A 25,568-nucleotide genomic window follows, 5' to 3' on the forward strand; every position below is an offset into this window, starting at 1 on the left:
TGCATATGTGTATATAATTATCCTCACATGTAACTTATATTTATATACATATTCTAGATGTCAGAGCTCCAAAGAATACAAGACACCAGTGTTGGCTTCATTGATTCTTATATCGTATTCAAAATCGATATTATTGTCAAGGAGCACTGGGTATCTGAAGCATAGACGAATATCATGAAGTTCTTCGTGAAGCAGCACGACAAGACAACAATACTTTTTCCGTACAACTTTGAGTAAGTGTTAATAATAATATAGTCTACATATTTTATGTAATATCAATACAACTTATATGCATGTACGTGTGTATAAACCAATGCAGGTTTCACTGGATACTCATTGTCATTGAGTTAAACTCAAGTTGGTTAGTAATCTTGGAGTCATTGAGAAAAGAGCAGCAACCAGGTAATAACTTATGTGGATACTATGTTTGTGAATTTATCACTGCACACATAAAAAGAACTCCTGAAGATGTTCTCAGAGTACGTATATATCAATTTTTTATTTATTTTTAAATGAATATATATATGTATGTATTAATACTTTTCCTTTTATTTCAAATGTAAGACTGAATGGTTGAAACGAAGGATCATGCAAAAAGACCATCTGAAAGCAGTTTAAGAGTCAATAGCAGGATATCTTCTAGAAAAAGTGCTAAATCCCAACGGCGAGTTCTACTTTGATCCTAAGGAACTAATGATGTAAATTAAATGTTTATTAATATCGTTATTTTCGAGAACAAGATTATGAAAGTGTTGTATATATACATATATATCTATAATATATATAGTTTCATACTTTATTCGAATATAATAATGCTCGAGATGAGAATTAGATGTAATTATATGCGTGCATGTATTTATATTAGCAGCGTAGAATACGTACATAAAAACATATTACATATTAAACAAATATGTGTAACTGAACTGAAAACAAATTAAACAAAAAAAAGAAAAAGAAAAGGAACCTTTAGTCCTGGTTGGGGTTACCAACCGGGACTAAAGGGTGCGGCCACGTTTGCTCGGCTGGAGGGCCTTTAGTCTCGGTTGGTAACACCAACCAGGACTAAAGGTCCCTCTTTAGTCCCGGCTCGATGACCCGGGACTGAAGGTTCCACCTTTAGTCCTGGGATCGTTGTCCCGGCGTGGTAACTAGGACTAAAGGCCGTTACCGCCCGGGATAACAAGTCCATCCTGTAGTAGTGGGATGATATTAATGTACCCTAAGTCCCCAATGTACCAGTATTAGATTGTAAAAGACATCTTACTATTACTAATTAGAAGCCCCAACGGAGCCTCCACGTTAATCCTCACCGGACGCTCTAGAAAAAGGTAAATCCTAGAAATTCTCACAAAAATCAGAAAGATCTGCCCATTAAATTATACTATTACTAATTAGAGGCCCCAACGGAGTCTCCACGTTAATCCTCACCAGACACTCTAGAAAAAAAAGATAAATCCTAGAAATTCTCACAAACACTACTACATAAACTTTATCGAGGCAGGCATTTTGGATTAACCGAGGCTATTTTTCCAACCACCTCTGACGAAAGATCACGGTTAATCGTGCCATAACGGAGACTACCTCGGTTAATCGATTAACCGAGGCGGGCGGCGTAAGGCAACCGCCTTGGTTAATGCTATTAACGGAGGCGGTTGAGTTAAGTAGCCCGCCTCCGTAAATAATTTTAGAAAATAAAAAAAGCCCCACCGAGCCCGATAGCCCATCGAGCCCGATCCCGCACGCCACCACCGGCCGGATCTAGCCTCGCCACACTGTGATGGAGAGGGGCACCATCGTGCTCGAGAGGAGAGGAGTGACATCGGTCTCTAGAGGGGAGGTGCCGACAGGAGGTGAAGGGCGCGCCACAGATGGAGATGGAGGTGGAGGGGACCAGCTAGATCTGCGCTCTCCCTCCACTGTTGCCCGCCACCCTCCATTGGATCGGGCGTAAGGAGGAGGTGGCGCGCCCCTCCACACCATCACCAGCCGGATCCGGGGTGGTGGAGCTGCGTCGTCCTTGGGGAAGAAGGGGAAGGCCGTTGGATCCATGGTGGTGATGCCGGATCTAGGGTGGTGGAGGTGCGCCATCCTTGGGAAAGAAGGGGAAGGCCGCCGATCCGGGGTGGTGGAGGTGCACCGTCCTTGGGGAAGAAGGGGAAGGCCATCGCCACTTCCACCCCGCTGCTCCTCGCCGAACGCCGACCAGGGGAGCCACCGCGTGGGGGAGGGAGGGGTCTCGTGCGCCTCCGCATGGGGGAGAGAGGGGTGCGCCACCGCATTGGGGAGAAGGAGGAGCATCGCAGGGGAGTGGGAAGAGCTCAGTGGAGAGAGAAAGGGCGCAGGGGAGACCGACGCGCCAGGGGTGCGCCACCACATGGGGGGATGAGGGGATCGCAGGAGAGAAGGGCGTGGGGGAGCGCGCTGCTTGGTCAGCTGAGGAGGGAGAGGGAGAGGAAGAGAAATGAGTGAATGAAAACCTAACTTTGTGTATTTATATTGTAGACTGTTATTGGGCCTCACCTAGCCTAGTTGGGCCTCAACCTTTTCAAAGGCGGGCCTTGTAAACGACCACCTCGGTTGCGTTACAACAACCGCCTAGTTAATAGGCATTAACCGAGGCGGTTATGTTATGTTGACCGCCTCGGTTAGTGTATTAACTGAGGCAGTTGCGTTACAACCACTGCCTTGGTTAATAGGCATTAACTAAGGTGGTTAAGCTACAATGCCCGCCTCTGTTAAGCATTAACCGAGGCGGTCGTTGGCCCGGCTGCCCTGCCTTGAATAACCGAGGCGGGCAACCGGGCCGCCCCCCTCCGAGGCCATTTTGGAAATGCTGCGCAAAATCTTTTGTGTAGTAGTGAAAAATCAGAAAGATTAGTCCATTAATTTGATCACCATTAATATTAATAGCCATTAGATCTATTCCTTTTTTTTTCTAAAAAATTACTCACCTCCGTCAATATGAAAATACACTAATGTAACCCCCTAAACTTATGTCTTAATTACCCACCTTTGCCATTATAGCGCATAACAACCTATTAATGAAAACTCGCCACACGTGCCTAATAATAGATCGTCATCTTATCCCGTTTCCTGTCGTATTAGCCATATATGGGCATGCAGCCCGGGCTCGTGAGTCCGGCACGAGGCCTGGTATTTTTTGGCCCGGCCCAAGCATAGCCTGGCCCGATGGCCAGCTGGCCTAGGCTGGCATGGCCTGGAGGAACATGCCATGCCTGGGCCGCATCCTAGGCACGTGGGCTGGCACGGCATGACCCGCTCCCCAACAGTAGGCCCGGTGCCAGCAGGCCTCCCCTCCCCGCCACACCATAGCCCACCTCCCCTCCCCGGCTCGTCGCTACATTTGGCCCAGCCCACCTCCCCTCCCCACTACACCCCCGCTCCATATAAAATGCAGGCACTGTGGCTACCCCTCTCACTCCCAAAACCCTAACTCAGAAATCCCCTCCCCTCCCCCGCTGTGTCGCTCTCTCTCGCTCTCGCTCCATCGCTCGCACTCTCGCTCTCGCTCGTATTCGACCATCCTTGTCGACCATCGTCCCTGGCTCCGGTAACCTCACCGCCGCTCCCCCACCTCACCCTGAGTTCCTTGATCCCCTCCCTTTTCCCTCTCTCTCCTCTATCCTCTCGGTGACCATGTGAGTTTGTGTTCCCGTCACTCCCTCCGGTGACACTCGCCGTCCTTGCTAATCTGTTCCCTGTCTTGTTGGCTTGTGTGGCCCTCGTCTTCTCCGGCGTCGGGCTCCAGTTGCGTAGGTAAGAGCTAACCCTAACCCTAACCCTTTCATCCTTTTGAGTTCTGATCTTCTCCTTTTGTAGGTCGGTTGCTGATGCCTCGTCCTCTATCTGCGGCATAGAGTGGGTAAGGTGGCCGCGCGCGCTGTTGAGGAACGGGGCTGGAGAGCTGTCATCCGTGGCCGAGGGCCCGATGGTGGATGCCGATATTGTCTATCCTGTCACCAGCAATATGGACCTGATCGCGGCAGGGCTGAACCCCGAGCGCGACGACGACGTCCGTGACGCTGCTGCAGCGTTGTTCGGTGTCGACATCGGTAGCGGCCCTGCTCCGATCGATCTAGATGGTGGTGATGCAGGGGCAGCGGCGACGGCGATAGGGACGACAGTGGCCTCCAACACCAACAACATAGACAGTTACGATACTCCAACCTCTTCTTCTGTGGGTAAGCACAAGTCTGCTATCTGGGCTGATTTGAGGAGATCTATGAGGAGGTGAATGGTAACAAGATTCAAACTACTACTATCTGTAGAATGTGTAAGGCTGTTTTGAGTGCTAGATCTGCTGTTGGTACTGGTCATTTGATTAGGCACCAAAAATCTTATAGGAAAAAGGTTGATCATGCTGCTAGGGTTCAGTCTAGGCTTGCTTTTAATCCTGATGGTTCTGTGCATAACTGGAACTATAATCCGGCTGTGGCTCGATCTGAGTTGTGCTGGTTGATTGCTAGGCTTGACCTTCCATTAGGTATAGGTGAGACAGAGGCCTTCGAGGACTATATTGTTCATTCTCATAACCCTAAGTTTGTTAAGTCTTTTAGAAGGACCACCACTAGAGATCTTGGTAAGTTGTTTAATGAATGCCTTGATGAAGATGAAGGTGGAGCTGCTGTTGCTAGTGACTAAGAGTGAGACTGAGAGTGGACTCGATGAAGATGAAGATGGAGCTGCTGCTGTTGGTGACTGAGAGTGGACTTGAATACTTAGATGAAGATGAAGATGAAGGTGGAGCTGCTGCTGCTGTGCTTTTGTGTGAGTTGAGAGTGGACTTATCACTCACTCACTTGTGTTACATTTGCATTTGAACAATAGTCTATAATAACTTAATATAATTTTTAGAGCTGGCTGTACTCTTTTTTCCTTTCTAGGGTTTCTCACAAAAGTGAGTTTTACCTAGAAAGATTTTTAATGAAGCAGCATTGCACAAACAGCTCATTCTGTTATCTAAGTTTCTGTTATCTATGTCGAATTGTCGATATCGTTTTGTCGTTCTTGTAAGTTCATAAGTATGTAAGTGAAACTGTGAGTTCAAAAGTTACTGTGATCTTTTCTTACTTGGTTGCTAAAGTGTGAAAATGTTTGAGCTTTTGAGGAGATGGGTTCTTTGAGGTGTTTCATGTGAATCGGGCTGTGGGCTGGCACGGCCCGCAAATTCTGGCGTCCCTGACGGGTTGGCCCGGCATGAAAAAAGGCCCATAGGGCCATGCCTGGGCCGAAGATCAGGCCCGCGTGCCTGTTAGGCCTGAACCCCATCGGGCCGTGCCGGCCCGTTACCATGCCGGGCCGGGCCTTGCCGGCCTGTTGCCCATCTATAGTATTAGCCAAGCCCTGCTGCCGCCGCCATCCATATTCACCGAGCTTCAACCAGGCAAAGTAAATCGACCTGTCCATCCTTCTACGGCGCATCCCTCCCAAGTGATGTCAAGCCGGTTCTTAACTGCCCATAAGAGGGATAGCCTAGGTGAGTGTATTTGGTGCAGTGGTTGTTCTTTGGATTGCCGTATCAATCTCCTATGTGAACTTGGGTGTACAGGGTTCATAAACCACAAGGAGTAGCCGAGATCAAGAAGAGATGGCAAGTCAGATTATTATCATGGTCTCATGGCCGGACGAGCTGGTGTTGGACAGGTGCTCGCAGCTGAACCCGGCCCGGCGTCCTTTGTCAACCGCATGGATGGAGCTCGCTCGAGTGCGATAAGATTGGCGGACGACGACGTTTCTGTCAACAAGAATAATTGGCATAGCCGCAGGTACGCTACTATCGCTCGTTAATACTAGCTAGCCTGCAGGAAGGGCCGGCCGGCAGGGATGCATCATGTTGCCACGTCTGCTTTTCAGCAGACCTGTAGGAAGCACTACAGGAAAATCAGGCTTTGCCGACTGCCAGTCTCTTTCCCGACTGCCTTTCTCCAGGCAGTCGGCAAAGGGGCTCTTTGCCGACTGTTTTTCTCTGGCAGTCGGCAAAGAGCCTGGCAGTCGGCAAAGCCTCTCCAAGGCAGTCGGCAAAGGCTGGCAGTCGGTAAAGAGGTCTTTGCCGACTGCAAAAGACAGTCGGCAAAGACAGACCGTCGGCAAAAGTGGTCGGACGGGACGGAATTCCGGGCCGTCGGCTTTGCCGACTGCCCTCCGTTAGCAGTCGGCAAAGGCCTGCCCTATTTGCCGACTGCCAAGGAAAGGCAGTCGGCAAAGAAGCTCTTTCCCGACTGCCATGTTAGGCAGTCGGCAAAGATTTTTTTATTATTATTATTTTTTATCCCAGTTTTTTTCTGTGGGCAGTACATATTGTTTGAAATCTCATGTTCAAATTTGGGACCTTTTTATGATATTTTGCTATATTTCATTCAATTATTTTATTTCCTTGCATTTTCTCGCATAGTCCAAATTTGAACTGCAGGTGCATGAAATAATGAAACGCAGCCGTTCGAAAAATAATATTCATGTTGAAGAGTGTATTTTTAGGCCATGTACATGACCCCACTCAAAAAATTGAAGGTCTTGTCCACGACAGATGACCATCCCGATGCGGTATTAGTATTTTTTAATTATAAAAAATCCAAACGAAGTCTGAAAATCACGAAACTTGGCGAGGTGTCATGTTATCATATGCGGATACCATGGTAAAAATTGGACGATGTTTGGAGCAAGTTGCGTCATCTGATGTCCAAAACTCCCATATCTCACATGTGATATCATATGTGATCACATGTGAGATATCAGAGTTTTGGACATCAGACGACGAAACTTATTCGAAACATTTTCAATTTTTTACCATAGTCTCCACATACGATATCATGATGTCTTGCCAAGTTTCATGATTTTCAGACTACGTTTGAATTTTTTATAATTGAAAAATACTTCTACCGCACCGGGATTGTCATCTCGCGTGGACAAGACCTTCTAATTTTTGGGTGGGCTCATGTACATGGTCTAAAAATACACTCTTCAACATGAATATTATTTTTCGAATGGCTGCGTTTGATTATTTTATGCACCTGCAGTTTAAATTTGGACTATGCGAGAAAATGCAAGGAAATAAAATAATTGTATAAAATATAGCAAAATATCATCAAAAGGTCCCAAATTTGTACATTGTACTTGAAACAATATGTTTAGCCCACAGGAAAAAATTGGAACCAAAAAACCAAAAAAAAAAAAAATCTTTGTCGACTGCCGTGGGGAGGCAGTCGGCAAAGGATTTGCCGACTGTATGCAGTCGGTAAAGCCTTTGCCGACTGCCGCTTTACGGCAGTCGGGAAAGGCTCTGTTGTTTTAAAAAAATAAAAAAAGGAAGGGATAACCCTATCCACTCACACCCCCGCCCACCCCCGCGACCCGCGCGCCCGCCCCGCGACCCCCGCCTTCACCGCCCCGCCGCCGGCCCCGCGAGCCGCGCGCACTCGCCCTGCGCCGCCCTACCGCGCCGGCCGCGGCCAGATCCGCCGCGCCCCGCGCCCGCGGCGCGGCCGCAGGAAGACGTGCAGCCCCGCCCGTTCCCCCCCGCCCCGCGCGCCCCACAACACCCCCGACCACCCCCGCGACCCTCCCACGCCACCGCGACCCCCGCCTTCCAAGCGACACCCGGGCCCCCGGCGGGCCTCTCGCCAGCCTGCCCCACGCCCAGCCGCCGGGCAAGAATCCGCCGCGCACCCGGCGCCGCGCGCCTCAGCACGCATAGGCCCCGCTGCCCGTCCGCCGCCGCGGCTCTCCCCCGCCACGCCGGCCTCCCGCCGCCGCCATGGCGCTGCCTGCGCGCGCACGCGCTGCCCTCCCCCGCCGTGGCGCCGCCCGGCCGGCAGCGCCGCCCTGCCCCGGCCTCGTCCCCCCTGCGCCCGGCCAGACCCCCCCTCCCGCCGGCCATCTCCCCTCCCAGCTACTCCGTCCGGCCTCCGGCGCTCGTCCTCCGGGCTCTCCCTGTCGCTGCCCGCTGCGGCGCCGCCCGTTCTCCTCCTTGCCGAGCCGTGTATGTGATGTCGGCCATCGAGCCGTGTATGTGATGTCGGCCATCGAGCCGTGTATGTGATGTCGGCCATCGAGCCGTGTATGTGATGTTGAATTCTTTTTGCAGGTTCTGGAAACCTCTCCGTACAAGGGAGGTTCTGCCGAAAATTTGTACTTATATTGTTTTGTTGTGTTTCAGAAAAGCGCGGATCCGAAGTAGCCCCGTGCCTTGGTCGTCGGCCTGCACAGCGTCACCTCGGCACCTTAGGTATAACCCCTCTTCCCATATCATGGTCTAGGTCGCGTCACCAAGTTAGGTGTCTCCCGTCCGAAATTGATACAGTTGGAAGTAGTACTTCCAACCGTATCTGTTTCGGATTGTCCACGTTTTTTGGACAGCCCACGGATGCGTAGATGGGTTAGCTTCCATGTCTTGCTCATGTCTGAGTCGTAGTTTCGGTTGCACCTCCCGGTTGTTCTCCGGATACACACACTCCCTACGGGGACGTGTATCTGGAGAACAGCGGGGAGGTGCTGCCGAAATTCCGATTCAGACGTGGGCATGCATGGAAGCTAACCCATCTACGCATCCGCGGGTGGGATTAGGACCTATCCTTCACCTATTAGCAGGTAGGAACGCCATGTAGATGCAATGCCTGGTTTTACTACTTGCTTATGCATACGTATTACAGAGGATGGCTAACCGTGATTGGATGTACACGGGCTTTGCAAGAAAGGACGAGGATTGGGTTAGGGGGACCTCTAATTTCCTAGACCAAGCATTTGGCCCGGCTGCTAGAGGGTCGATTCGGATGCCGTGTCCCTGTAGGAGTTGTAAGAACTCAAAAAGAAAAATAAAGGATGAGATTTGGAAAGATCTGTACAGAAACGGCTATGTGGAAGATTACAAGACGTGGATCTTCCATGGTGAAAAAGCCCGTATTAGAGAGGAGGTGAGAGCAGAGCTCGAGAAGTTTGATGGCGATGCCGGGGTGGATGACATGATTGTAGACTTCAACGAGGCACGTGGCAATGAAAGATTGGTGGAGGAGGATCCAGAGGAAACCGCAAAGGCTCCCTCGGACAGTACTGTGACGCATGGGTAAGCTTCTGTCGATTGATTGATTTATTTATTTATTTATTCTATCTCATTACGTGTAATCGTCCTTGTGTGTTCCTTGCAGTCCCGCTACCATGACGGGCAGGTCATCAACTTGTACGAGGGCTACGCTTTGTCGAACAAGGGCAAAGCGTCTGATCCGAACAACGTCTTCAGCTCGGCAGATGGGCCCGAGGCGTACACCAACCCGAACGTCTATGAAAAGATGGCCCGGTACACCGAGGCGGCTCGCCAGCGCTATGGTCCGGACTACGATCCAACCCAGCAGCCCCTGGACACAGACCTCGTGATGAGGACGGGAGGAGGGAAACCGCACGGCCAGTACTCGATTGCCAACAACGCAATCGATCCGACCAACGTTCCTAGCCTTCGTCAGATTCGTAGGTCCACCAGCACGACCTCCGACGTCCCCATACGCCGTCGGCAGCCGTCCACGTTGGCAGCGGTTCAGGTACCTTCAGTTCCATTCCTCGTTAATTGGTTTTACATATGTACCTAATTACCTGGGTGTGACATTGCAGTCCGAGCTGGCCGAGCTGCGGGCCGCGACAGAGGCCCGAGAGGAGGCCCATCGGCGGGAGATAGCGGCCAGAGAGGAGGCCCATCGGCAGGAGGCTTTGCGCTGGAGGCAGGACTTTGCCAGCTACATTCAGAGCATTCAGATCCCTGGTGCTGTCATGCCTCCTTTACCCGCCACGATGTTCGGTCCAGCACCTATTGACCCTACGGGGAGTACGGTGAGTATATATATTGGTCTCCATTGTTTTCACGAGGTCTGTGTAGCTACTAATGAGATCATGTCTACTTTGTGCAGTCAATGTCAGCGGGTTCGAACCCGACTCCTCCAGATGGACGTTCTCCTGGGTGGCAGGTTGTTTCGCCTCCGACATACTTCGGGCCTCCGGGTGGCGGTCTTCCTCGGCCTCCACAGTACGGGACCGGAGCGGCGGTGAGCTACCCTCTGCCACATACCCACCACGCGCACACCGGGTGGGAGCACCGCTACACGTCGGCGCCGCTCCAGCAAGGCCAGTCCTCATGGTCTTCGTGGCCTTCAGTTCAGGATGAGCATAGGGACCGTGGGTCGCACGAGGAGTGAAGTTCTTTTGGTTTGATGTTGGACTTGCGCACTTGTTTTTTATGTTTCGATGATCTGTGGACTGTATGGATATTAATGCTTATGGATGCTTGGATGTGATCTATATGTGAATTCGTGTTATATATGCGTGCATTTGGCTTATATATATAAATGTGTGATCTGTGTACTTTAAAGTGTGATATGTATATGAAAAAACAGGAGAGAAAAGAGAAAAAAAAAAATTTTCCAGCTTTGCCGACTGCCCTGGCAGTCGGCAAAGCTGGGCACCACAGCCTGCAAAACCAGGTTTGCCGACCGCCTTCCTGGCAGTCGGGAAAGCCTTTGCCGACTGCTTTTCTCCTGGCAGTCGGGAAAGCCTTTGCCGACTGCCAGGAAGGCGGTCGGCAAAGGAGACGGGACGGGACGGCGACGGAGTCTTTACCGACTGGTTATACGGCCGTCGGGGAAGCCTTTACCGACTGCTGTCCGGAAGGCAGTCGGAAAAGAATTCTTTCCCGACATCTTCTCTCCCGGCACCCCTTTGCCGACTGCCTAGGCGAAAAACGGTCGGCAAAGCCTTTGCCGACCGTTTTTCAGCCTTTGCCGACTGCTTTCGGCAGTCGGCAAAGAGGCCGATTCCTGTAGTGAAGAGCACCGATTCTGCACGACGACAAGCAGCCAGCAGCAAAGGAGGGTTACATGCATGTGCAAAAGTTGCTATCGAACGATGATGGAGCTCACCACTAGCGCTAAGAAATCAATGACAATTTTATTGGCCTCTCCATTGCACAATCGTATGCCATGCATTCAGGTCAGATTTCGATCAAGTCATAGCTATATGTGAATATGTATACATAAAGTGTCTAGCGGGTTGACCAACGGGTAACAAAGACAAATTCATCACTAATAATATTTTGTTACAAATGTACTCATCATGCACTATATCCAGCTGATGATCTAAGGCAAATATTCCCCATTTGAGCATGTTATACAAATACAATTATATTAAGATGCTATTCATTTGTATATAGTGGGCAACCACACAACACAGCATCATTGCTAATTGCCACTCCATTTCTTCAATAAATTGAAATGATAGTTTAGGAAATCTGGTATGCTTACCAACTATTTACACTATAAAGAAGAAGATTAAATTTTGTCAAAAGAAATATAATATGCACAGGTCGCGAGTGCTCTTTTAAAGCTAATTCTTTGAATTTGTATCAGCTTCGGACACAGTTTCTAAAATAAACAGTTCACAATCTTTGAAGTTGCATGTCTTCATGTATCTATGACCATACAATCTTTAAAATGTCTCTTATAACATGAAAAATTAATAAACATTAGAGAGAGGTGACGCTGTCGTGTATAGCTTAGTGTGTCATAGTCAAGGTATCTGGGTCAAATATATTTCTTAATGAGAAGGTGCTATAATATAATTAATATCTCTAATTCATCCACTACACATGCTGCTATGATTTTTCAGTAGTGGAATATATATATTGTATCCCAGTCTCTACTACGTCTGCATATGTATAGAACAGTTTTGGCCATACACAAATGAAAATAATATTACACATAAATCACAATGGTCCCTCAATAGAAACCCATGTTTATTCATAGAATTGAAGGAGGCTAATAGATGACAAAGGCGAGCCATGTTGTGATCTAACTAAAAAGGTGCATCAGAAGGAAGAGCACAGTCCTAATATCTGTATTTTGTTAGCACCAAGAGTTTATTAATTTATAAACAAGATTTGTAATGGTTTCCAACTGATGAGAAAATAATATTTGAATTGTATTTCATGATCCATGTATAATCCATAGTATAAACATGTTAATAAACTATCTTACTATTACTAATTAGAGCCCCAACGGAGGCTCCACGTTAATTGTCAACAGATACGCTAGAAAAAAAGATAATTATAGAAATTATCACAATAATAAAAAATCTGGCATTTAATTTGATATACTATAGTCATCAACGCCAATAATAATAGTTGGATCTATTTTTCATTAAAAAATTACCCACACTGCCATTAAATTGTAGGACCAAAACAATATATCACACAAAGGGATGCAATAAAAGCTTATATACCTCACGAGACCGCTAAATATAAAAAAGATAAATTCTAAAATTCTCACAAAAATCATAAATAATTGGCCATAAAAATTCTCACAATAGCAACTGAACCTGTAGCAATTAATAGGATTAAAATTTGAAAAAAAATAGAATTTAGATTCATGACGTCAAAACATATAGACTATAACAAAAGTCATCATAGTTTTAGCAAATATTTCAACTAAATATATAATGGAGATACAAAGAGATGGTCTGCAAAGAAAAAATATGAATATGTAGGAAAATACATATAGATTAATAAATAATAGATTATCACAACTTAATAAAGACTATAGATTATCTGTTATTGCTATTGTTTTAGAAAATTAATAAAGAGAAAGAATATTTAACATAAGTAGATTTTATTATCAGTGCCTCCTAAGATTTTAGCCCGTGTAAGAGCACGGGTTGATGGACTAGTGGAAACTAATCTTTAAACTGATCACGATAGGATCTATCTGTAACTGTACTGCCTGGACAATATTGGGCTAGTAGCGAGCCCCCTTATGAGTACCTATGACCACACGACACATACAACAACACACAAGCAATACAATCCATAAACACAGGACGTACACAACACAAGGACCAGAGCCTATATGAACTTTGGGTTCTGTGTGCTGCCACCTAGACCCGCTACTTGCTTAATGTTCCACATTTACTTTGGGTGAGAAGAACACCAAAACGTCCTCCCTTTTCTATTTCCTCCCATTTGACTAAATACTTTCTAATGTCAAAAGAGTTTTGAACTCAAATCAAGTTCATTTGAAATTCTAGTACATATAATCACAGTGGAACACAAAGAGAATCTGCCAAACTCATGGTTGAACTTATAATTATGAAATGCACATGATATTAAGTGAAAATTAAATTAGATTTATTATAATTTATTCAGGGATTGGCTTTAATTGGCTTGAAAAAGGTCTATATGTGCACATCACCAAACGTTTAAATATTTTTTTTTGAAAAAAGCACATATTTTATACATGTATTTTTGGAATGTTTGAGACACACGTTGTGGTTGGCGGTGTCCTCTAATTTGTCGCAAGCTTAATACTGCTACCAGGGTAAGTGTCAGTGACTGGGAGAATATCTTTTTATGATCTCCAACATGGACAATGGGTTGCTTTTGGCAACAAAAACAGTGAGATATATTGCCACGGATTACCTATTTGCCTCTTCTTACACTAGCTCTATACTTACAACAGCATCTCCACAAATAATTTTTTTGTGTGGCTTTAGCTAACATAGAGTAGCTTAGTCTAGTTGATAGCATAGTATTAGTTGTAGGTCACAAAACACTTTTGGGCGTTTGGAGAAATAGAGAACACTAGAAACATCTTAAGCACACAAATCTTACTATTTAGCTTATCTATGTTCATCTAGAGTATTTCAAACTGGATCCATAGCAAGAAAACTTTTTTGTTACCCGTTGTTTCCCACTCCTATGTCACTGATTTAGAGCTCTTCAACGGCCACTTATCATTTGACAGGCTCACTGGAGTCCACAACCCTCAACAATGAGCGTCTTCTGCATACCCGGCCCGATGAGCATCTTCAACAATGTCATATAATATCCAGAAGTACACGTCTAACTTTGCAAGTATACTGCAACTAGCAAAAATAAATAAATAAACGGCGTACTGCCCAATCCCCATTACAATTTGAAACAACTCCCCAAAAGACAACTTGGACAAGGAAACAAACAAGATTGACAGCTATTATGTATGTACTAATTTTCCTGACATGCATTTGTCCCTAGGTAGGAACATGGTCGAACGTGCATGATTTATCGTCCTTTGTGCCGGCCAATGCAATTGTGCTAAGGTAACGTTCTGAAAAAACTAAAACAAAGAATTTTGATTTCTAGCATTGAATAATGTTGCTTCAGTTATCTGTTCCTTGTAAAAAAAAGGAATAGCCGTGCATTTTTTACCTCCAAAGTTCACCACACACTTGAAGCCCTCCTGGCGGAGAGGGGAGCTAGTGAAAGACATATAGGTTTTCATAGATTTAGTTATATTTTGGGCTTCGAATGTATATCTTATTTTGAAATCATCGACTCAAGTTTTTAAGAGACCAGCGCTGCAGAAACATCATTCAACTCATCCGAACTTTGTACCAGCCTTATTCCTAAAAAAAAATATTAGCCTTTCCGAAATAAAATGTTATAATCTTACAGTCAAATGTCGGTCTAGATATTGGTTTTTGCACAGATCAAGGTAAGGTGCCAATCTACTAAAGTTAGATCGTGTTTGGATTTACCTATAGCTAATAGTTAGTTACTTAAAAATTTGGTGGGTGGATACAAACAGACCCAACTTATAGGTCATCTAATTGTTAACTGCAGCATCGAGCTAACAACTCTCTTACTATCCACACCTAGCTAATAGAATGAAAAAAAAACTATGTTTTCCTCCCACCTCCCACTATTCACATGGCATACTAATAGCGAATAGAAAAAAATGCATTATAGTTAAAACCACCATTACATCCATCTTTTAACTAGTGGATCCAAGCAAGACCTGAGCAACTCCAACAACTTGCTAAAATCAGTAGCCAAATTCCATTGTTTAGCCATTTTGTAAAATAGAACACTCGTTAAAAAAGAAGAGGTCTGCAGCAGCCTTGATATTTTACAAAGGTAGATAGCTAGCACCCGTGGTTGGCTATATATGGCCTACGAAAATTAAGGAATAACCAGCTTCCTATTTTACAAAGTCAGATGGCACATCTGTTGGATTCTACCTTTTGTTATACAAATTCTAAAATAGCCTCCACAACAAGAATAGTTAAGCTGTTGGAGTTGCTCTTAAGAGGTTGCCAGCTAATTGTCTAATAGCTAATAATTAATATTGAATGTGAATTATTAGCGAGCTAACTATTACTTCTTTCATCCTCAAATACAGGATATCTAAACGTTATAACAAATTATAAGGGATTTTTGGTGAACTAACCCTCCAACGTAGTTTAAAAAGGCAATACTCATATATATACCTACAATAATTTCTAATGCTAACCTAAATATTGAATATGATAAACATGAAGGACTACCTGTGTTATTTGGTTTACCACATCATATATATATGTCCTATAATTTATAGGTGGACAGAGGGCGTACGTAGCTGCTAGTGGAACCAAGTGGGACCTAAGTTAATCCTGTAACAAAATCAGACATGGTTAGCAAATCATGATTAGCTAGCTAGCAGATAAGTCAGCTGTACGTCACGGGTCCATGTTGAACAAAGAGTCTCAGGATCTCAGGACAAGATTAGCATCAACAGTCTATACGTGATGCGTGCATGTTGATTGTTGTCGTGAACTGTTGACTGCGGAGTAGGAATGTGGGAAAGCGTGCAATAACGCTGAGCTAACAAGCAAGAGTTGAAAAAAAAGGACGCTGCAAGTGGATGTATACGTTGAATTAGAACTTCGTATAAACAGGATCTTATCTTAGCCTAAACATGATCACTAACTAAATCTTATGCGGAAATTAATCTGATACTAACCAGAGCCTGTGAACGCCATCTGTGTCGCTGGAGATGTGAAGCTGATATAGATGAAGTAGGTCTTAGTCTTCACCGGATCAGGGATTGATGCTCCTAGTTGGTGAAGAACACGATGTAGATCTTGCAATACCTAGATAGACGTGGGTAGATGGCCTTCCTAAACCCTCAAGCGCTTGATCGATCGGTTATGTGAATAGTCACGGGATTATTAGAGAGATCATGACGCCAGGGGCGTCTCTCTTATTTATAATAGCGCTGTGGGCCAGGGGGCTGATCATGGCAGTTCTTATTTAGTTGAAAATAAATGACAAGTGGGTGGATCAAAAGCTTAACGCTTAATTAATCTCGTAATTAAGTTCAGATTAGCTGAACCAATCACATTCGAACAGTATATATATGACCTCAGCGCTGCGGCGATTATCACAACAAGAGACGTCAAGGACAGGGAACAGCGTACGTCAAGCTTTGGAGTGTCGTCGGGTGTTATGGCGCGAGGTAAGCCATGAGTATATATTAGCCTACTTTGGAATTTTTCAGCCGATCAATTTGTTACGGCTCTACAAGGAATTTAGTTTTGGGTAACGGACATATAATTGTTATGTTCGGACCAATGGAAAAAAAACGTAATGTTATTATTTTTTTCAGGTTATAACGATATTAGGTTAATCTGTATATACAAGGGAGTGATGGTCCTGTGATCCTATAAAAGGATTTGGAGAACTGCTAAAATTTTCAGAATTGATTCTATTATTTATTAGCTCTCGGCTGACAGTGTCAATTTTTTTGAAAACTCTATGTCTCACTTCAAGTCTTATCGACAAAATTATCGTTAAATTATATCAGACACAATTATGGGTACGCTATGTAAAAACTAGTTCTGACATGCAGATGCAGGACTCCCACATGTGGACTACGATGAGATGGAGACCAGCTACAAAATTGTCACCATCAACGTCGATTCGTCTGTGCTTTCTCAACATGGATTTGATGAAACTGGCAAGTGCCCATCACCGAGGAGTACCTTTTGTCTTGTTATCTCATTGGTGCATCTCATGCATTTTTGTTGAACACGCACTAAAAAGACCACAAATTAATGTATGCTTCCATACAGACGTTGATTCCCACATCAAAATGGATGATGGGAAACAAGCTCTGGAACAAAAAATGGAGATGACGACGCGAGGATGCATGGCGAGAATAAGTGACGCCATCTCCATGGTCCGCGCGCAACTCCGTGGCGTGGACGACGACACCTACGCGCCACACTACGTGCCCATCGGTCCTTACCACCGCAACCGTTCGTCTCCAGGGATTGAGAAGGAGAAGGTCCGCTCCGCCGGCTGGCTGCAGTGCCTGTCCGAGGAGCACGCGAAAGCTGGTCTCACTGGTCTCATGGAGGAGCTGGAGCCCCTGGCGAGACAGTGCTACGACGCCGATGGGATCAGCGACATGAGGCCGGAGCAGTTGTCGAGTCTTCTACTGAATGACGGGTGCTACCTGCTGCTCCTCTTCGTGGACTACGTGTCCATCACTAGCAACCGCTCTTCTCCAGCTCCAGGTGATGATGGGCGGCTGCCGCCCGCACCGGTCATCAGCGGCAACACGTTGGTACGCGACACCATCTTCCTCCTCGAGAACCAGATACCTTTGTTCGTTCTGCAGAGGCTCCACGAGCGCGTCACGGGAGGCACCAGCTCCATTCTCGACTGCATGGCGGAGCCTGTCCAGGAGATTCTCCACAAACTGCTCTTCATCAGCAAGAAGCCACGGCCGGCACCTCCGACGTGCTCGCACCTGCTGCACCTGGTGCACGCCTATCTCCAACCCAGAGCTCCGCCGCCGCCGGCTGCAGAGGAAGAGAACACGGCGGTGGCGTGGCGCCGCAGTCGCCGTCGCCGTCTTACTGGACGCTGGCGCCTTGCGACAGAGTACCAGAGGTACGCCAACGTGCGGTTCAAGCCTCGGGACTTTGAGGACCACATGGAGTCTTCCGTCCTCGACGTGCAGCACGACCGGGGCACGCTTCGGATCCCTCGCGTGCGTATCGACAGCAACACCTGGACGGTCCTGCGTAACCTGATGGCGCTGGAGGAGCAGGCACAGTACCGCCGGAGGTCCGTCACGGCGTACTGCCTCTTCATGTCGCAGGTGGCGTGCACGGCTGTGGACGTCGAGCTCCTGCGGCGGGCAGGGATCGTCGACCACTTCCTCAACAACGACGAGCAGGCCGCTCAAGGCTTCGCTGACCTCTGCAGAGGTGTGGTCATGGACGTCGACGACCTCGAAAGGAACTACCTCAAGCCCTTGTGGCACGAGCTGGAGGAGCGCTACGAAAGCCGTGTGGAGCAACTCATGGGGTGGTTCCGCCAGGGCCAGAACGTCCTGATTGCTGCCACGTTTGTTGTGGTTGTCATCCTTGTTGCCTGTCAAGTGATCCAAACGTTCTATGCAGCCGCTGGCCGTGGACAGCAGCCTTAGCAGTTACGTTGTGTCTCTTGTAAGAGGGAGAGAGATAGAGAAAGTGTTCGTTGCCCTTCTCCTGTCACGAGAAAGCCAAACTCCACAGCTATGATGGAAACAGAAGTTAGGAGGAGCAGCAGGCTCAAGGATCTGAATGAGGCTTCAAGGTCTCACCCTTCAAGAACAAAAAGTGCCTGGCCTGTGGGCCGAACCCTCCAACTCTTTGTGAAAATGTTATCAGAAGGCCATGTTTAGAGTTCTGCAACATTGATAGAACAGAGCTCACCTCAGAATTTCTCTCTATGAATAAGTCTGTCAAACCGGTGGGAAGAAACCAGGTGAAGAGCAACATCAGCAAGAAGGAAGATGACAAGAACAAGAAAGCTAAGAATTGGAAGATCTTGGCCCTCTGCTCTCAAGGGTTCTATTTTAGTTTCAAGCCCTTTGTTCTGGCTTTCTATTTTGTTCTATCTAGTAGTTCTTTTGACATGTTGAAAATTTGCTCAGTGTGTAATGGGGTTAAGACCTGTCTGCCAGTTTACTGTTACTACGTGTGCTTTTCTCTAAAACTCACAACTCCAGCTGTTGTCTACTCTCTTAAGTACCTATAAATTCAACCACCAGGAACTAGAAAGTCCTTTGTTGGAATGTGAGAGGTATAAATTCTGAATGGAAGGAAAATTGTAGATTTAGGTTGTGACATTTTGTGCCTTCAGGAAACAAAATGAGAGTTGGTAGATTTACACTTTCTAAAAAAGTATGCCCCAGCAAATGTTGGGACATGGATATGTGAGTAGTGGAGACCAGACCACGCTCTGAACTACAATGACTAACGACAACGGTTTGCATATGTGGCGACGTGCAGGGGGCCCGGATGGAGTCTTCGCTCCTGATCGCGGGTTCGGCGAAGGCTCCATCCGAGCGCGGTCCAAGGCAGAGGCTCAAGAGACAAGGGCGGAGGCGGAGACAACTCGGGCGGAGGCCAGGCGGCCTCTGCTGATCGGAGGAAGACTTGCGCAACGCCACGGTCCTGGGCCAGAGATGGGCCTCCTAGACCTGCGACTAAAGCCCAAGAAGCAGAGGCGGTGCCCGAAGAGGATGCTTGAATTGCCCCTGACGGCTCGTATCATTGTAGGAATGTTCTAGGAATGTACCTTAGCTGTCGCAGGGCAAAAATGTAAATAGGAATGGTAGAAAAGGGTGCCCTATAAAAGGACGGGGAAAACCCTGTGTAAAAAGGGGGTGAATACATTTATGAAACCCTAGTTGAGTCAGAGCCCACTTTCTCTCTAACCTTCGCCCGGGGCCTCCGTCCAGGTGAAGAGTCCAGTTGCTCCATTTTGCTGGGTACTATTTTCCTAACATTGGCACCCAGCGCGTGTAGGCCAAGCAAAACCCACAATGGCAAGAAAAAGAACAGCCTCCACCAGGGCACCTCCGGAGCCTACCAGAAGAGGAAGACCCAGGCGTAGTGCCCGGAGCACCTATGCTACTGCTACGGAAGATCAAAACTTAGAAGAGGATGTACCGGAGGATCAACCCATGGCGACCGAAGATCAGCGGGTGCTAGACCCAACCCTAGAGAAAGTGCTTCAACAGCTCCGGGCCCAGTTGCGGAGTACGCAGCAAGAAAGAGATAGGTTGGCCGCAACCTTTGTCGCAAGCCAGAGGGCAATTCAGGCATCACTTCAGGTAGCGAAGATCAGGCAGCAGTTAGCTATCTTGCAAGCGGAGATACAAAGCATGTAGCCCAACCAGCCACTTTCCAATACATCTAGCCAACCCCACTCAGCAAATCAAAGCCAACCCAACCCTTCGCCAGGTCTAACCGCTCAACCAACCTTCGGCACACCTTACACCTTACCACCAGTCCACAGAACTATAGACTCTAAGTCACCACTATCCGAAGGAATCCAAAACTCACCCTGGCCCTCCTCTTACAAACCCATCACCTTACCCAAATTCAATGGGAGAACAGACCCATGCCAGTTCATCATGAGTTTCAAAGCAGCGGTAGACTCCGCAGGCGGGAATGACACTGTCCTGGCCAAGTCATTTGTTATTGTAGCTGAAGGTCATGCATTGGCATGGTATTCTATGTTGACGCCAAATTCAGTATATTCATGGGAAGACCTCCGCGACAAAATTATAGCCAACTTCAAAGGGTCCACCACTGAATCCCTGACTTTGATGGACCTATTCTAGTGCAAGCAAAATGAAGGTGAGGCTCTATGGGACTACTTTCAAAGATTCGTGTGGCTAAAAATGAAGGCACCAAATGTTCCAGGGGATTTGGCAATCGAAGCCACAGTCAAAGGTCTCCGCATCGAAGCCTTTGCAGCTCATCTAGCTAAGGAAAAGCCAAGCACCATAGAGAAATTATACAGTGAGTTTGAGAAGTATTGTAGGTCAGATAACGTCCTTTGTAGAAGCCTAGAAGAATAGAACCAGAACAAGCAATACCAGGGGAGCGGCAGGAATGCTCAAAGAGGCAACAAAAGGCAAAGTCAGTCACTGCCCCAGGAAGGGCCTGATTAACAAGTCTTCAATATAGAACAACAAGGAAGCAGTCAGCAAGGGCAGCAGGAGTCGAAGGCAGGCCCAAACAACACACCCCAGAAGCAGCATGAAGGCAAAAGGCACAGTCAAGGGAAAAAATGGAACAAGAACCAAGAACAAAGGCAGCGAAGGTAGTATTGTTTCTTTCATAGAGAGAACAAAGGGCATATCACTAGGGACTACCCAGATGCCAAGGAAACCCAAGAGAGGATAAAGAACAGAACAAATCCACAACCTCCGCCACAACAACCCGCAAGGGAGGTAAGCCACACCTTCGCCGCTACCCCTAGAAGCCTTACTACCCGATATACCCAAACCTTAACTCCAATCAAATCCACCCATCCACTCTAGCAGCAGCATACTACCCCAACTTCCTACCCGCATGGAGACCAAGCACCCAGCAGCAAGGGCAAGTCAGTAACCAGCGTGCAGAAGCCAATCTCACATACATAAATCCAAGGCCTCCGCACATAACATTTATTGAGACAAACCAGCCAGCTCAAACTCACAATAGACAGCTCGAAGCACTACCCCTGCCCCCACCCCCACCATAGCTAGCCGCGCCCAAAAATGAGCCTAACCCAGAAAAGCAAATCAGCCCACACACACCCTTGCCCACAATAGGCATGATACTGTCAATAGTTGGAGGCTCTTCAATGGAGTTTCATACAAAGAAACAAAAGAAGAATCATCTCAGACTTGTCAACAACATAGCAGTCCAAGGCCTAGTATGCTGCACAGATTGGTGGAAGACACCCATTACATTCTCAGAGCAAGATCTCCAATTGGAAAGCTACCCCCATGCTGATGTTATGGTGATCAAGGCCAATATAGCAGGTTGGGAAATTAACAGGGTTCTGATAGACTCCAGAAGCTTCGCAGATATCATCTTCGTTAATGCCTCCGACCAGATGAAGTTAAGCAGAAGCCAGCTACAGCCTTTGAACTACCTTCTAATCGCTTTCGGAGGAAAGAAAATCGATGTTTTGGGAAAATATCCTTACCAGTGTCCTTCGGAGGCTAGGAAAATGCAAGAACAGAATACATGACCTTCGATGTAGTAGACCTCTACTACCTGTACAATGCCATCTTCGGCAGAGGGTTTGCAAATAAGTTCAATGTAGCCATCCATATGGGCTACTTGTGTATGAAAATGCCAATCCTACATGGCACCATCATAGTCCACGGTAGTTAGAAGGAGGCAAGAAACATAGAGAGAGCCATCTACAAGTCACAGCGCAACATTAACTCTATCGAGTTGGCCAAGGGCAATGCACGAGCCTCTAGATATGCCGAAGGGGAAAACAGATCTGAAAGATCAAGAAGAGACAAAATCAGCCCCATTGGAGAATGTAGTACCAGATAGAAAAGTCACTATCAGAGGCAACCTTTTGAAGGAAGAATATGCAGAGCTCATAGAAACCTTAGCCAAAAACAAAGATATCTTCGCCTAGTTAGCCTCCGACCAGAAAGGAGTCAGTAGAGATATTATACAACACTCTCTTGACATCAACCCTAAAATGAAACCAAGAAAGCAGCGACAAAGTAAGATGTCAGAAGATAGAATCCTAGCGGCGAAGGCAGAGGTGCAGAGACTATTAGATGCAAATGTCATCAGAGAAGTCAAGTATTCAGTGTGGCTAGCAAATGTAGTGCTAGTGCCAAAGAAAAACGGGAAGATGAGGATGTGCATAAATTTCACAGACCTAAACAAAGCCTGCAAGAAAGATCCATTTCCGCTACCAAGGATAGATGCATCCGATGATAAGATGGCAGGCTGCAAGCATTTTTCACTCTTAGACTGTTTCTCAGGATATCATCAGATCTGGCTCAACAAGGAAGATGAGGAAAAGACAAGTTTCACTACTCCTTTTGGAACATATTGCTACATCAGAATTCCTGAAGGGCTAAAAAATGCAGGCTCAACCTTCCTAGAATGACAAAAGCGGTTCTCGGCCCTCAGCTACAGAAAAACATCATAGCTGTAATGACCCGAGTTCATTGCAACCTCGGCAACCATCTTGATTATCGAAAGGAGTCAACTATTGACCCTCCATGAGGACTCACAATGTGCAATGCGATGCCCGATGTCAAGAACCCACCGATGCACCTTGTGAGAATCCCCAGATAACCATGGTCAGGCTCATACTCGGATCCGAAGACAACGTCCACATGGATTGGTAATCCTTCTATTGACATCATCAATACCCAATCACTCCTAAGGACATACCCCAGCATGATGCCCTGGTCGTCGATAACATTCATCCAATCACTTAGTCAATTCAGCAAAGACATGGAATATTGGACCATCCACCAACATACTGAACCATCCAATAAGAGTTATGATAGAACAGGGTTAAGTGGAAATAAGCTATTTCTTAGGTATGGACCTAGACCCACATGTCAGTATGAGTTGGGACACTTCACCAGCTGAAGGTGCACTCTCCCACTCACCCTCTCACTTATCCACTCATTTGCAAACACCCCCTCTCTCTTTACCTCTCAAGGACAAGGAAGAACCCTAGAACTAGAGAGAAAGGAATGGAGAGGGGATTGAATGAGGAGAGGAGGAAGAAGAAGAGAAGCATCAGCACCTCCCCATGGACTCCATCAACATCTTCAACATAGTCATGGTGAGCTCATGAGGGTAGCTCCCATTTTGTGGATTTTCCCCCCAAAGTAGTTAATGTGTGATTTTTGGTGGGGCATTGGAAATGATGGAGGCTTGGATGGAAGGAGAGTTGGATCTTCAATGTTTTGGCTATGGAAGCTCTTAATCTCAGAGCCAATGATCGCTACTTCAATCTCAAGGTTTATCTCTTATCTCATGAGTTTGGTTGAATTCTTAAGTCCTAAGCCACACTTAGTGAGACTAGCTTACAACCCAGCCATAAGTGAGCCTAGTAAGCCACCTAAACTATCATAGGAATGTTTGGCACATGCAAGATGCACAACTCCACAAATTTAAGCATGAAGCCTAGGATTTCCCTAGAGCATAGGTTCTGTTGCCCATGTGACGGAGTGTCCATCAACTTGACAGAGTGTTTGTCAGCCCTTAAGAAACCACTAAGGAACCCTATCCCCTGTCAGCTTAACACAATGGATCATTCGTGGTACTGCGTGAAGTGTTTGCTAACCCATGCTGCGAGCAATATAAGTATCAGAGAGCACCTAACAACATAATGGAGCATCTATCGTTCATGGCAGAGCAGCCGTTGAATTATAGAAATAAATATTCAGCAACCCGAGAGCACCCAGTTCGTACTAGAGAGTCCGTCAGCTGATCGGACTATTCGATGTGGGTAGGGAGCCCTAGAAATACCTAAGTCCCTGAACCTACCAGAGTCTTCATGAACTCCGTGGAGCGTCCGTCAACTAGTACAGAGCCAGACCAGAGACAACTCACCTCGGTGTCCAATACAGCGGAGTGTCCATCGATAGAATGGAGTGTTCGCCAGTCACTGGAAGAATGAGCTAGCTTAAGCAACCTATCCGAGTAACGAACTAGCAACTAAGAGAGCTTAGTCACATCCAATGCAGTAGTAGAGCCACAGTTAGATGTCTCTCCGCAAGTTCTAAAGTGGTAACCTAATCCTATCCACCCATGTTCCTCCTCATCGTTCTGATCGTCGATGTATCTCTTAGTCGATGTCTCATATTCTTTTAGGACCATCTCAAGTGAGGAATGTGTTTAAGTCATCATCGTCAGCTTCGATATACTAGATCGATAGCACCACCAGGCAGGCATCCCACTATTATGAACCTTATTTTGGATACTTATCGAGTTGCATTATGAGTTATGCATTACATGTAGACTTAGTAGTGGTCTCTCTCTCACTATACTTAGAGTTACTTCTTAATCTGTCAGAAGCCTCTCACCTAAACAATGGGAATGGAAATGCTTAATGCTTATTGCTTAGTTGCTTGGGCAATGGTAGAAGTCGAGCATGAGAAGGGAACTCATACTCACGCGTGTAGGATGCTACACCTGGATAATTAACTACTAAAATCAATGAGGGTACAACTTGACTTATCCAACTAATCTAGCAAAGGAATAATATCCCTAATGTGATAATCTTGATGATCACTTGGGTATCTTGCTCATTATTGACACCTAAAGTGGCAAACGGGTAAACCACAAGCGTACGATTGTCAATGTAGCCTTCACTAGGAGTATTCTAGGTATCGTATTTCCATGGGGAACGTGAAGTGAACTAACTAAGGATCAAGACCGTCCTATGATGATACAAAAGAGCCTATGGAACTTGGGTAGAGGGGATCTAGATAGCAATGATATCTAGTAAAGATAGTAGTTATAAAGGGCAGTTCACCCACCTTACTTATAGGAGGCGATAGGCGAGACAATATGGAATGAAACCCTATTCGAAGTGGCTACCTTGTTACTAGGGCCCTACCTTTTAAGAACTTGCCTACAACATGTGGTGGAATGCAAAGGCTAGACAGGGCTGTCACCACCTGCTAGCTACCACAAACAATCCATGCGACAAGCAGTCTACACAGGCAAGATATAGTCTAGACACCATGTCTACACTATACTTACTGCTCTAACCTTGCTCAACTAAGTTCCCTTAGAAAGGTTAGAGCACTCTACTAAAGTAAAGCAGTGTACAGGTAAGAAGGCTTATATAACTACTAGTAGAGACATAATACTATAAACATCTCAGATGAGTCACTTACAAGAAGAGCGCATCCACCGAGGTACAGCTTGGAGAAGACACCAGACAG

General features: G+C 46.4%; 3 protein-coding genes across 3 annotated transcripts; 1 reads left to right on the top strand and 2 right to left on the bottom strand.

The window, feature by feature from the left end:
- Positions 1 to 1,758: 1,758 nt before the first annotated feature.
- On the bottom strand, positions 1,759 to 2,376 carry LOC136503460 (uncharacterized). Its single transcript, XM_066498533.1, has one exon. It carries the CDS (start codon positions 2,374 to 2,376, stop codon positions 1,759 to 1,761), a length of 618 nt encoding a protein of 205 aa, XP_066354630.1.
- Positions 2,377 to 7,396: 5,020 nt separating this feature from the next.
- LOC136503461 (uncharacterized) lies at positions 7,397 to 7,894 on the bottom strand. Its single transcript, XM_066498534.1, has one exon. The coding sequence runs from the start codon at positions 7,892 to 7,894 to the stop codon at positions 7,397 to 7,399; it is 498 nt and encodes a 165-aa protein (XP_066354631.1).
- A 9,097-nt stretch (positions 7,895 to 16,991) lies between these two features.
- Positions 16,992 to 18,281, top strand: LOC136503462 (UPF0481 protein At3g47200-like). The gene has a single exon (XM_066498535.1). It carries the CDS (start codon positions 16,992 to 16,994, stop codon positions 18,279 to 18,281), a length of 1,290 nt encoding a protein of 429 aa, XP_066354632.1.
- The last annotated feature ends 7,287 nt before the right edge of the window (positions 18,282 to 25,568 follow it).

The sequence above is a fragment of the Miscanthus floridulus genome, chromosome 14, assembly GCF_019320115.1.
Source record: "Miscanthus floridulus cultivar M001 chromosome 14, ASM1932011v1, whole genome shotgun sequence".
Lineage (NCBI taxonomy): Eukaryota > Viridiplantae > Streptophyta > Magnoliopsida > Poales > Poaceae > Miscanthus > Miscanthus floridulus.

What these genes read in the sequence shown, in the direction of transcription:
- LOC136503460 (XM_066498533.1), bottom strand. Translation starts at nt 2,376, where the DNA reads ATGTGGTGGCGCACCCCTGGCGCGTCGGTCTCCCCTGCGCCCTTTCTC.
- LOC136503461 (XM_066498534.1), bottom strand. Translation starts at nt 7,894, where the DNA reads ATGGCCGGCGGGAGGGGGGGTCTGGCCGGGCGCAGGGGGGACGAGGCC.
- LOC136503462 (XM_066498535.1), top strand. Translation starts at nt 16,992, where the DNA reads ATGGCGAGAATAAGTGACGCCATCTCCATGGTCCGCGCGCAACTCCGT.